Below are 13,324 nucleotides of genomic sequence, written 5' to 3'. Positions count from 1 at the left end.
ATGCCAGAGCCCTGATCGCGCCTGGATTTTGGGTCCTGGGGCCCTGATCCCACCTGGATTTTGGGATAGGGACTAAATGTCCCTCCTGGATCCCGAGCCTTGATCCAACTGGGATTTTGGGTCCTGGAGCCCTGGTCCCGCCTGGATTTTGGGTCCTGGAGCCCTGATCCCACCTGGATTTAGGGATCAAGTCCCAGTGTTACCCCTGGATCCCAAACCCCTGATCCAACTGGGATTTTGGGGTTCCTGAGCCCTGAACCCCCCTGGATTTTGGGTCCTGGAGCCCTGATCCCACCTGGATTGGGGATCCTGAAGCCCTGATCCCACCTGGATTTTGGGGTTCCGGAGCTCTGATCCCACCAGGATTCCTGCCCAAAGTTCCCCAAACCCACCCCGTTTGGGGTTTTCCTCCCGATCCATCACATCCCGGATTTATGGCTCTGTGGCAATCCGAGCTGCCATAAAAAGCAGCTCCCTGTTTTTCCGGCCCCGCCATCCTTTATCCGCTGTCGCTTCCCAGCGCTCCCAGAGGCGGATGCGGCCCGGGCGATCGATGGTTTGTTTTATCTCCCTTTTTTTCCCAATAATTTTTTTAATCATTTCTCCCGCGGATAAATAATTCCCGGGAAAGCCGCGCTCAGCACTTTTGGAGAGGGGGGAAAAGTGATGAGGTCAGGAGAGGGAAAGGGAGGGAGCGGGGCTGGAGCTTCCCGCGGAGTTCCCAGCGGGAATGGGGCACGGAGTGGCCACCCCAAAAATGGGGAAAGGGGTTTGGGGGGATTGGGATGGGATGGGATGGGATGGGATGGGATGGGAAAAGGGACAGGGAAGGGGACAGGGACAGGGACCTGCCAACCCCCATCTGCTTCCCTTGGAATTCCCAGCCGGAATTGGAGATGGAACTGCCACCCTAAAACTGGGGAAAAGGGGGGGTCTGGGCCCCCCTGGGACAGGGGGTTTTAGGGATCAGCCCCTTTTTTGAGATGAGAAATTTGGGAATTGGGATCCCAGCCAGCATTCCCAGCCCCTTTTTGGGATAGGAAATCTGGGAATTGGGATCCCAGCGGGGTTCACAGCCCCCTTTTGGGATGGGAAATTTGGGATTTGGGATCCCAGCCCCCGCTGCCGCTCCCGGTGGGGCCGCTCCCTCTCCCGGCTCCAATCCTGAGCTTCTGCTGCTTCCTTGTGGCAAAATCTTGGAATGACACGGCTTTTCCCTGAATCCTGCCCCGGGACGCGACCCCAAAGCCCGGGAGAATCCCTTGGGAACAGCTCCAGGGTTGGGATCTCCCGGCCTTGGAATCTCGGGAGGGAAATCCTTCAGCCGCGTCCATCCCCGCGCTGACCTCTGACAGCTCCTGGAGAATTCCAAGTGGGAATTCTGCTGGCAAGGCCTTCCCAGAGGCTGTAAATATTCCTGGGAAGGTGATGGAGGTGCTTGATTTTCTTGGGATACATTTTTAAAGAGCCAGGATGTAACCCCAGAGCCCCGGTGGGAATTCCCGGGATATTTATGGCAGGAAGGTCCTTTTATTCCCTTCTTTTTATTCCCGAATTTCAGCTCAGGATTAAACCTGGAATTCCCGCTCTCTGACACCCTCATCTCTCAAAAATTTGGGATTTTCCCTGGGATTGCTGCCCCTGTTGGGAACAAGGAAAAGGGGTGGCTGGGCGAGAGGATCCCACCAGGATTTGGGAATTGCTCCGAGGCTCAGCATCCCAAATCCTCTTTATCCATGGCCAGGGGAGCTTCATCCCACTGGGATTGATCCATGGGTGGCTCCTGACCCAGATGGGAAAAAGGGATGGGATGGATGAGGGCTGTGACTGGAGGGAAATGGAAACCTCTGGAAAACCGGGAATGAGTGGCTCCAGTTTGATCTCCAGGTGCCCCAGATCAGCTTTTCCATGGGGAGGGAATAAATCCCTGCAGGAATGGGGCTCATCCCTCCCATTCCCTCTCTGGCTCCTTTTGGGGCCGCGGGGTTCTTGGAGGGGGTCGGGACCCTCTGGAAAACCGGGAATGAGCGGGAAGAGCAGGACAAGTTTGATCTCCAGGTGTCCCATATCAGCTTTTCCAAGGGGGAATCAGGGAACAAATCCTGGCAAGAATTGAGGTCACTCCCCCCTCCCTCCTCCTTTGGGGCTGAGAGGTCCTTGGAGGGACTTGGGACCCTCTGGAAAACCGGGAATGCCGGGGGAAAGCAGCACTGGGAGTTTGATCTCCAGCTGCCCCATATCAGCTTTTCCAAGGGGAAATTAGGGAACGAATTCCAGCGGGAACGGGGGGTGGGGTCTCCCTCCCTCCCTCCGGAGCCGCGGGGTGAAAGCTGAAAGTTGAAGAGTCCAAAGCCGTCAATCCCGACTTTCAGCCGGCGCTGGGAAAGGGAAATATTTGGATAAGGCGCGATCCGGAGCTGCCGCTGTTTACAAATCCCGATCCCACATCAAACGCGGCTCCCTTTGGGAAGCGCTTCCCGCTCTCCCAGCTCCTTTTGGGAGCTGTCACGGGAATTATTTGATGTTTCCCTCTCTCCTTTGTTTGTTTACGTTCATTAAAGTCGGGAAAATCCATCAAACGCTTGGCTCCGGTCATCCCGGAGCGCGCGCGGGCCGCAGGTGCGGAGCGGCCGGGAATGATGGAGGATCCATTTATCCCGCGGGGCGTGTGGAGGGAATGACACATTCCCGATAAATCCAAGCCCGGTCCCGCCCTTCTGCCTTCCCCCGGGCCCTGATGGATGAGTTCCTTATCAGGAACACGGAAAAGCCGCGCTCGAGCTCCGGCCGCGCTGCCCAGCCGGATGCGGGGGCAGAGGGCTGATCCCGGCGTTCCGCGGATTCCCGGGATGAGCTGGCATTTATGGAAGCTGTTCCCCAGCCCTGCCAAACGTCCTCTTGGACAGAATCCCAAAAAATGTGGGGTCTCCTCTGGTTCTGCCCCGCTGTGGGGAGTTATCCCAAGTTTCTTGCCTCTGGAATTCCCAAATTTATTGCCTCCACAGTTCTTGAGTTTGCTGCCTCCAGAATTCCTGAGTTTGCCGCATCTAAAATTCCCAAATTTGTTGCCTCCTGAATTCCCAAGTTTTCCTGGAATTCCAAACTTTTTCCCAAGTTTGCCACCTGCAGAATTCCCAAGTTTGCTGCGTACGGAATGAGGCCTCCAAGGCCATTCCCAGGAAAACGAGGCCTCCAAGGCCATTCCCAGGAAAACGAGGCCTCCAAGGCCATTCCCAGGAAAACGAGGCCTCCAAGGCCATTCCCAGAAAACGAGGCCTCCAAGGCCATCCCCGGGAAAACGAGGCCTCCAAGGCCATTCCCAGAAAACGAGGCCTCCAAGGCCATTCCCAGAAAACGAGGCCTCCAAGGCCAATCCCAGAAAACGAGGCCTCCAAGGCCATTCCCGGGAAAATGAGGCCGTCGGGCTAACGAGGAATGGTCGGAGCACACCTGAACGCTCCGCTGGAGCCGGAGCAAAAGTCGGGATTTACGGAGTCCCCGCGCGGACAGGAAAGGACGGGAAGTTTATCATGGATTAGGAATTAATGGGGATGAATTCCCGCCCGCTGATGGATGGGGTGGACGCTCCATTAGGGAATGATTTAGGACTTTCCGGCTCATTGTGGATCAGGGAGGGCTCGGCTGGGCAGGGCCAGGCTCGGAATGTTGGGATTGGGGAAGAATTGGGGAACAGGAAAAGAATTCCAGGGATTTTCAAGTTATGGATCCATATTTTTATATTTTTATATTTTTATTTCCATGTTTTTCATTTTTATGTGGATTTTTTAGGGGATAATTTGGGATGGAAGGGATCCTAAAGCTCATCCAGGATCATGTCCCACTGTCCCAGGATTCCCAGGTTTTTGGGATTAGCTGGGAATGGCAGAGCCCTCCCAGGCTCTGGGATGAGATTCCATAGGCAGATTCTCCATGGGAATTGGATTTTCCCTGGGAATTGGGATTTCCATGTCCATAACCCAACCGGATTCCAGGGAAAAAGGGCAGCTCCAGCCTCACCCCTCTGAATCCCGGAATTCCAAGACCCTGTTCCCTATTCCCAATCGTGGGAATATCAGTGGGATCGGGATAAACTGGGATTTCCACCCCCAGCGCTTCTTCCCCAAAGGAAGGGGCTGGAAACCTTGGAATGTGGGAATGGGAGCAGCAAATTCCAAGGTTTTCCTTTGCTTTGCTCCCTGCAGGTCTGGAGGAGATCCCACGGCCCGTCCAGGATTCCGGGAATATTTTGAAGCAAGGATACCTGGAGAAAAGATCCCGAGGTAAAGCCTGGAATTCCAGGAGAAGATCCAGGGCTGCCACCTGGGAAAATTTGGGAAAATCCCAAATCTCCAGCCTAAAAACACCAGGAAAAGACAGGAAATCCACGGATTTCCACCGGCAGGAGCTTCCAGGTTTTTCCAGTGCCTTGCCCGGCTCATTCCCTTTTCCAGAGCATCCAAATTAAATCCTGGAATTAAATTAAGCCCGGCCCAGGCCTGGAGGGCAAAACTAATGAGGAGAAAAAGCCAGGAAAAGCTCCAGGGATTCGGGATCATCCCACGTTTAATGCGGAGATAAGAGCCGGGCTCGGAATCAGCCTCGGCCTTATCTCTCTTTTCCCGTGAAAGCCACAAATTATTCCCTTCCCTAATGGGATTTTCTCGGGAATTATTGATGGGAAGAGGCAGAAACAGCTCCTGGCTTTTCCCTGAGCTCAGCTCGGAGTTAGGCCTGGCTTAACTCCCGCTAATCTCTGGTTCAACAACATTTCCCAGAGATTTAACCCTAAACGTGTTCCCTGGCCGCACTGAATCCATGAGAGACACATCCCAAAGGAATAAAATTGAGTCTTATTCCTGCTTTTCCTGATTTTTCCTGGTTTTTCCCATTTTCCCCCAATTTTTTTCTATTTTTCCTTGTTTTCCAGAGCCCAGCTTTTTCGGCTCCGATTGGCACAAACGCTGGTGCGTCCTCACCCAACGGAATTTCCTCTACTATGCCAACGAGAAAAGTGAGTGGGAAAAGAATTCCCAGATTTCGGGTGGAAAAGAGACATCTGACCATGGAAAACCGCAATTCCCAGCTCCTGGAAAGGGAAATCCCAGCTGGATTTGGGGTTTTTTCCATTAGAGCAAAAGGAAGTTTCTGGCAATTCCTCTTTCCTAGAATTTTCTGGACATTTCCCTTTCCTGGAATTTTGCAGCCATTTTTCATTTCCCAGATTTTCCATCCATTTATTTTTCCAGAATTTTCTGGTCATTCCAGTTTCCTGGAATTTTCCAGCCGCTTGTCTCAGTTTCCCTCCATGGACAAACCCCCCTGAGCTGCATCCAGGGGTGGAAAAAAGCTGGAAAATCCCAAATTTTGCCCAATTCCCTTTTCCCAGGCAAGCACCCCAAAGGCTCCTTTCCCATCGAGTGCTACCAGGCCCACCTGGATTCCCAGCTCCGGAAAGATTCCCGGAGAAAATGCTGCTTCCAGCTGCTCTGTCCCGGAAAACGCTCCTACGAGGTGGGAAATGGCAGGAAAATCGAAATTTTGGGGGGAAATGGGAATTTTTGGGGGGAAAACAGAAATTCTGGGGGAAAAAAATGGGATTGGTGGGGGAAATGGGAATTTGGGGGGGGTGAAACAGAAATATCGGGGAGAAATGGGAATGGATTTCCATGGATCTCCATGGATTAGACTTGACAGCTTTCCTGGGATAGCCTGACTAGGATTTCCATTTATTTCCATGGATTTCCATTTATTTCCATGGATTTCCATGGGTTTCCGTGGATTTTCACGGGTTTTCATGGAATTCCCTGGGTTTTCATGGAATTCCTTGGGTTTCCATGGGTTTTCATGGAATTCCCTGGGTTTCCATGGGTTTTCATGGAATTCCATGGATTTCCATGGATTAGGTTTTCCAGCTTTCCTGGGATATTCTGGCTGTGCTCCGCTCCCGCTTGGAGCCAGGAGATAAATCCCAGGAATGGCTTTTCCCGCTGCCCCGGGGCTGGAATGGTGGATCCCTGTGCCCTCATCCCAAATCCCAAATCCCGGGGTAACGGATTCTCCCGGCAGTTCACAGCTCCGAGCCCGGCCGAGGCGCAGGATTGGGTGGAGCAGATCCAGTTCCTCCTCAGGGGTGAGTCTGGAGCGGCTCCCGGTTTTTGGGATCTTTGGGAAGCGTTTTCCCACCTGGATCGGGGCTTTCCATCCACCCCCACCTGGATTTGTGGGGAGTTGCTCCAGCTGGAGACGGAGTAAATTCCAGAAATTCTCTGGAAACCTTTGGAACTTTCCAGAACCTCTGGAACTCCCCAGCTCCCCTCCCCCTGTGTCCCTTCAGGACTCATCCCTGAATTTGGGGTTATTTCCTGGGATTTTCCATATTTCCTTGATTTTTTCCCATCTTTCCTTGGGTTTTTCCTTGGTGTTTTGCCCGTTCTTGGGTGCAGGATTTGGATCTCCATCCCACCCCTCTGGAATCAGCAGAATTCCCACTTTTCCACCTGTTTTTCCCTGTTTCCGGGCAGACCTTAGCTCCATGACCATTCCCTGCGATGAGGATGAGGAGGAGGAAGAGGAAGATCTCTCCAAGGACCGGGACAGCTCCGATTCCATGAACGATTCCCAAAATTCCACCCTGAATCCGGAGGAGCCGGAGCTGGAAGGCGACGACATCTACGAGGTGCTGCCAGGTGAGCTCCCAAATTCCCAACTTTTCCTTGGAAAAACGTGAGGAAACCTTGGCCGTTCCCGCACCGGCGCCATTCCCACATCTCCCCTTTAACCCACCCAAAATTCCAAGGTTTTATTCCATTTCTTTACTCCAAGCTTTCGATGGACCTCCCAAATCCAAACCTTGTTTTTCTGGGAATTTCAGATCAGGAGATTCTGCTGGAGCAGCCCTCAGAGTTTTCATGGATTTTCACGGGGTTTCATCTGTTTTCATGATTTTCCATGGGTTTCCATGGATTTCCATCGGATTTCACGGATCTCCGTGTGTTTTCCATAGGTTTTCATGGATTTTCATGGATTTCCACAGATTAGGTTTTCCAGCTTTCCTGAGGTACCTGGGCAAGGGTTTTCATGGATTTTCATGGGTTTCCATGGATTTCCATGGGTTTCCATGGATTTCCATGGACTTCCATGCATTCCCGTGGATTTCCATGGACTTCCATGCATTTCTGTGGATTTTCATGCATTTCCATGGATTTCCATGGGTTTCCATGGATTTCCATGGACTTCCATGCATTTCCATGGATTTTCATGGTTTCCATGCATTTCCATGGATTTCCATGGATTAGGCTTCCCAGCTCTCCTGGGATAACCCAACTCACGGATCTTCCTTCATCCCAACCCCCAAAACCCCAGGAAAAGCCCCAATCCCATCCTCCCACCACCCCCTTCTCCCTCCTTTACCTCCTGTCCAAAAACCACGGAAAAAAAACCCGGGAGACGGGAATAAAAAAACCGGGAAAAGCCACGGAGAGATAATTTCCTCGGCGTTAATGAAGTTTTACAAAAACAGACGCGGCCGAGGCCAAATAAAATTTCACAGGTGATAAATTTTTCCAATTTCCCGGGAAGGATTCGATGGGAATGTTAAATCAGGAGTGAAGGTGTCCGTTCGGAAGCGCCGAGCGCTGCCGGGGAATTTTATCGACTGGAAAATTGAATCAAATTGCTCCATTAAAAACTCGGCTCCACAGAGATTCCGAAGCTTCCCGGGATGCGCCGGCGGCTCCGGACCCCCGGGATGAGGATCCCAAAAGTGGGGTGGGAGGGAGAAGTGGAATTTTCCAAAGTTTTCCAGGTTTTCCCTTTGATTCAGGCCTGGAGAATCCAAGTGTTGGGTGGGATTGGGAAGGCAGAGCTTCACTTCCAGGCCTGATTCCCGGAAAACCCTTGGATCCATTGGATTTGACTCCCAGAAAACCCCTGGATCCAGGATTTGATTCTCAGAAAACCCTTGGATCCAGGATTTGATTCTCAGAAAACGCCTGGATCCATTGGATTTGACTCCCAGAAAACCCTTGGATCCATTGGATTTGACTCCCAGAAAACCCCTGGATCCATTGGATTTGATTCTCAGAAAACCCTTGGATCCAGGATTTGATTCCAGGAAAACCCTTGGATCCAGGATTTGATTCCAGGAAAACCCCTGGATGGTGGCGAGGGGCTGCTCCTGTCCCCATGGATCCCATTCCTGGATTTCCCAGCTCCAAATCCTCCTGGAACACGCCTGGGAACGGGACAAGGAGCAGGCAGGGAGGTCTGGAGGATGGGAAGGGGTTTTCCTTGGATGGGAAATGGCTTTTCCATGGATGAGGCTGGAAATTTGGGATGCTGTACCCAGCTCGACTCCCTGGCCATTTTTCCAAGCCTTCCCATCCCCTCTGGAATCCACCTTTTCCCCGGGATCATTCCATCCCTTTCTCCTCCTCTTCCTCCCTAATTCCTCCTTCATTCCCCACATTCCCAGCCTGGAATTTCCCCTCTGGAATCTCATTTTCCTCTCTTCCCATGGAAATTCCCAAATCTGGGATTCATGGATTTGTTTTTCCCGCTGCCCACAACAATTCCGGTTTTCCATGAAAATCTTCTCCGACGCTTCCTCTCCCCACCATCAATCCGGGAATTTTTTATTCCCGGGATTCCCTCGGAGCCCTGGACGTGCTGGAGCTGCAACATTCCTTTCTTTTCCCTGATTTCCCCACTGTTTTTCCCGGATTTTTCCACTGGTTTTTCCCTCCCCAGATGAGGAGCTGGAACCGCCATTCCCAGAGGATGAGGAGGATTTCGGGAGCGAGGAGGGTAAGATCCCAACCCAAAGGATTCCCAGGATATGGATGGGGGGGATATTTTGGGATTTTTGGCACTTTGGAGCATCCTGGGCTGTGGAAAATGTGGAGAACAGGAGAATTCCTGGGAATTGACTCTTCCCAGTGGTGGAATTCCACTTGGGAAGACTCTTCCCAGTGTGAGACATCTCCCACAGTTCCTGGATTAAAGGAGGTGTTTGGGATTTTCACAGCTGGATTTTTATCCCTAAAAAGCCAGGGAGGGATCCCGCAGGAATTTGGGGATCCAGCCCCCCAGGACCTGACCAGACATTCCCGGGATGCCTTCAAGGCCCTCCTGTCCCTCCGGGAAGCAGGAAAGGAGCTGGGATGAGAATTCCTGGGAAAGGAATTCCTGGAAAACTGGGACCAAACTCTTTGGGAAGCACCAATCCCTCAGCCAGCGAGCCCATGATGGAATTCCATGGAATTCCTGGCATTTCCCAACCTCAGCATTCAACATTCCAGTGGAATCGGAGCCTTTCCCATCCTGGAGGAGCTCCAGGAGAACTTTTGGCTCTGGAATCTCCTCCATGATCCTGTGCCTGTAAATCCCTCACCAACCTGACCTTTTGACCTTTTTTTTCCCCTTTTTCCCAGAAAATTCCGACTGGGATTACTCCAGTTATTACCAGGGATTGTGGGATTGCCACGGGGACAATCCCGACGAGCTCTCCTTCCAGCGGGGCGACCTCATCCGCATCCTCAGCAAGGTAGGAGCTGGAATTTTGGGGGGAATTTTTTGGGAATTTGGGGGAAATTCTTTTTGGAAATTTGCCTCACTTCCCGTTTTATTTTCCCATTTAAAATGGGACAACCTCATCCGTGTCTTCAGCAAGGTAGGAGCTGGAATTTTTGGGGATTCGAGCTCATTTTCAGGGCCCAAACGTGCTAAAATCACTCAAAATTAAGATTTAAAATTAAACTAAGGATGTCAGGAGGGGCGTGTTATTGGTTTTTACTGGCTTTTACTGAGTTTTGCTCTTCGTTACTGTTTTTTACCTGGTTTTACTGGTTTTTACTGGGATCGGGGCCTATTTGGGCCTTGCTTTGGGATGGGAGGAGCAGCTCCCGGTCCTGAGCCCGCACCGCGCGCTGGAAACGTGCCAGCTCCCCATTTCTGGGGGATTCCCATTCGGGAATTCGGGGAATTGCCAGTGCTGGGATCCCCCAGGCCCCGTTCGTCAGGGCTGGCTCCGGGAGCAGCTCGGGGCCACATCCACCATCCCGGCCGGAATTCCGGCGGCTCCCGGAGCGGCTCCGGTGGCCAATCCCTGGCTGAGAACCGACGGATCCTGGGGGCCTTTCCCCAGAAATTCCGGATGCGGGAAGTGCAGGGAGGGAGAGGAGGAGGAGGAGGAGGAGGAGGAGGAGGAGGAGGAGGAGGAGGAGGAGGAGGAGGAGGAGGAGGAGGAGGAGGAGGAGGAGGAGGAGGAGGGAAAAGGTTGGGAATGTTCACTCAGCTGCGCCTTAATTTCCTTTTCAATCTTGTCCCAATTAATTTCGCGGAATTAATCTCGCGGCGCCCGCTGGCTCCGACCACGGAATAGCGGCTCCTATAAAATCCCATCTGGCGCCTTCCCGGCCTGACATTCCCGGGAAAACTGGGCACCGGGAGCGGAATGGGGTCAGGGAATTGTGGAATTGTCGAGGCTGGGTCTGGGTGTGATCCCTGACGTGGAAACCAACCCTGTGCTGGTGCTCCTTGGGCACTTCCAGGGAAACCAGGCCGTGTCTGATCCCAGGAATCCCAGGAATGCTGATCCCAAGGGATTCTGGGCCTTCCAGGGAAATCAGGCCGTGTTTGATCCCAGGAATCCCAGGAATGCTGATCCCAAGGGATCCTGGGCCTTCCAGGGAAATCAGGCCGTGTTTGATCCCAGGAATCCCAGGAATGCTGATCCCAAGGGATCCTGGGCCTTCCAGGGAGATCAGGCCATGTCTGATCCCAGGAATGCTGATCCCAAGGGATCCTGGGCCCCCTGGATTGGGAGGTGCAGGGTGACAACCCCAGAGGTGCCACCGGCTCATTCCCAAAACCCCTGCTGGGAGAAAACACTGGGAATTCACTTGGGAAAAGGGAAGAGTCATTCCCGTTCCTAATTCCCATCCCCAATTCCCATCCCCAATTCCCATCCCTGGAAGTGTCCAAGGCCAGGCTGGACTGGGGTAGTGGGAGGGGTCCCTGCCCATGGCCGGGCTGGGAATGGGAGGGGATTTGAGCTCTTTCCCACCCACCCCATCCTGGAATTCCATAATCCCAACAAAATCCCGTTCCCATGTCCCCATTCCCGGCCCTGCTCCGTTTTTTCCGTCCCAGCGATTCCTTCTCCAGGATAACTGTGGGAATGTGGTGCCTCTTCCCGCTCTCGGTGGCTTTAGCTGGAAGTGACTGCATCCCTAAACCGGGATCCGTTCATTCCCTGCATCCCTAAAACCGGGATCCGTTCATTCCCTCCATCCCTAAAACCGGCATCCGTTCATTCCCTCCATCCCTAAAACCGGGATCCGTTCATTCCCTGCATCCCTAAACCGGGATCCGTTCATTCCCTGCATCCCTAAAACCGGGATCCGTTCATTCCCTCCATCCCTAAAACCGGCATCCGTTCATTCCCTCCATCCCTAAAACCGGGATCCGTTCATTCCCTGCATCCCTAAACCGGGATCCGTTCATTCCCTGCATCCCTAAAACCGGGATCCGTTCATTCCCTCCATCCTAAAACCGGGATCGTTCATTCCCTCCATCCCTAAACCGGGATCCGTTCATTCCCTGCATCCCTGTCCCTAAAACCGGGATCCGTTCATTCCCTGCATCCCTAAAACCCGGAGAGGGAAGCTCCGGGAGAGAATTCCCGCATCCCACACGGCAGCCGAAGGCGCGGGGTGACATCTAGCGGCATTTTCCGTGGATTTGGGGACGGGGACAGCCCTGCCCCCCCGCTCTGTCCCCGGAGGCGGCGCGGGATGAGTCCGGTCCGGGCTCAGCTGCGCTCGGTGCCGGGAACGATCCCGCTGGGAACGGCAGGAGCACAGGGACGGCGGCAGCTGGAGGGCAGCGGTCACCCCCCGGTCACCCCCCGGTCACCCCCTGGTCACCCCCTGGTCACCCCTTGGTCACCCCTTGGTCACCCCTTGGTCACGCTTCGATCAACCCTGGTCACCCCCTGATCACTCCCTGGTCACCCCTCGGTCACTCCCTGGTCACCCCATGATCAACCCTGGTCACCCCCCAGACACCTCCGGTCACCTTGGTCACCTCTGGTCACTCCTGGTCACCCCAGGGACAGGGACAGGGACAGGGATGGGGACAGGGACAGGGACAGGGACAGGGATGGGACAGGGACAGGGACAGGGACAGGGACAGGGACAGGGACAGGGACAGGGACACAGGGACAGGGACGAGGCTGATCCCAAGCTGTGCCCAGCCCTCAGGGCCTCCCCTGCACACCCCCAGATCTGCATCCCGAATTTTCCTCACCCTCAGGAATGAACCCTGCGCATTCCTCATCCTGAATCCCAAACTTTCCTCACTCAGGGCCTCACCTGCACATTCCTGATCCCGAATCCCAAATTTTCCCCACCCACAGGGATTCACCTGCACATTCCCAGTGCTCCATCCCAAATCCTGGGTGCTCCATCCCGAATCCCGGGTGCTCCATCCCAAATCCTGGGTGCTCCATCCCGAATCCCGGGTGCTCCATCCCAAATCCTGGGTGCTCCATCCCGAATTTCCCCCTCCCATTCCCAGGACAAACCCCCGGGAGAAGCCGGAATTCCATCCCCGCTCCCAGGAACCCCGGGATGAACTCGGCCCGTTCCTCATCCCGCAAATCCCGGCGGCCTCGGGCTGGGATTGCCGGGAATTCCGGGATATTCCCACATTTCCTGTGGAATTCCGGGATATTCCCACATTTCCTGTGGAATTCCGGGATATTCCCACATTTCCTATGGAATTCACCACTGGGAATTCCAAAAGATCCGGGAAAACCAGGAGGGATCCGGGGTCAGTGCCTTGGGAATTTCCTGGGATGAGCCTCGGGTGGGAAAATGGATTAATTTAAATGAAATGAAAAATTTAATTTAAAATAAATGTAAATTAATTCAATTAATGAATGGAATATAGGAATTAAATAATAAATAGGGACGTGAATAAATTCTAAATGAATTCCTAATTATTAAATGAGGAGGTGGATTAATGATAAATTAAAAATAAATCAGGGAAATAAATGACTTATGAATTAATAAATAATCAGGTAAATTAATGTTAATCAACTAGTAAATAAGCAGGTAAACGAATGTTAATTAATTAATAAAATAGAGAAAGAAATCAATTATAAATTAATAAATGAACAGGTAAACCAACAGGTTTTTAATTAATGTTATTAATTAATAAACAGATATTTAAATCATTATAAATTAATAAACAAATAGGTAAATTCGTGGTCATCAATAATAAATAATAAATAAAAAATTAAAGTAATAAAATCACAATG

At 52.5% G+C, this 13,324-nt stretch overlaps 1 protein-coding gene across 1 annotated transcript in view; it reads left to right on the top strand.

Annotated features, from left to right (window-relative positions):
* The window catches only part of SKAP1 (src kinase associated phosphoprotein 1), a 62,801-nt gene that overhangs the window by 40,788 nt on the left and 8,689 nt on the right, over window positions 1-13,324 (top strand). Inside the window, exons 5-11 of the mRNA XM_064399635.1 lie at window positions 4,203-4,280; window positions 4,928-5,011; window positions 5,387-5,511; window positions 6,067-6,130; window positions 6,522-6,686; window positions 8,749-8,805; window positions 9,432-9,544. Of these exons, the coding sequence (XP_064255705.1) occupies window positions 4,203-4,280; window positions 4,928-5,011; window positions 5,387-5,511; window positions 6,067-6,130; window positions 6,522-6,686; window positions 8,749-8,805; window positions 9,432-9,544 (686 nt within the window). The remainder of the gene's footprint in view (window positions 1-4,202; window positions 4,281-4,927; window positions 5,012-5,386; window positions 5,512-6,066; window positions 6,131-6,521; window positions 6,687-8,748; window positions 8,806-9,431; window positions 9,545-13,324) is intronic.

This window comes from Passer domesticus, chromosome 27 (assembly GCF_036417665.1).
Source record: "Passer domesticus isolate bPasDom1 chromosome 27, bPasDom1.hap1, whole genome shotgun sequence".
Lineage (NCBI taxonomy): Eukaryota > Metazoa > Chordata > Aves > Passeriformes > Passeridae > Passer > Passer domesticus.
The sequence above is the reverse complement of the archived record's forward strand: the minus strand, read 5'-3'. Positions and strand labels throughout refer to the sequence as shown.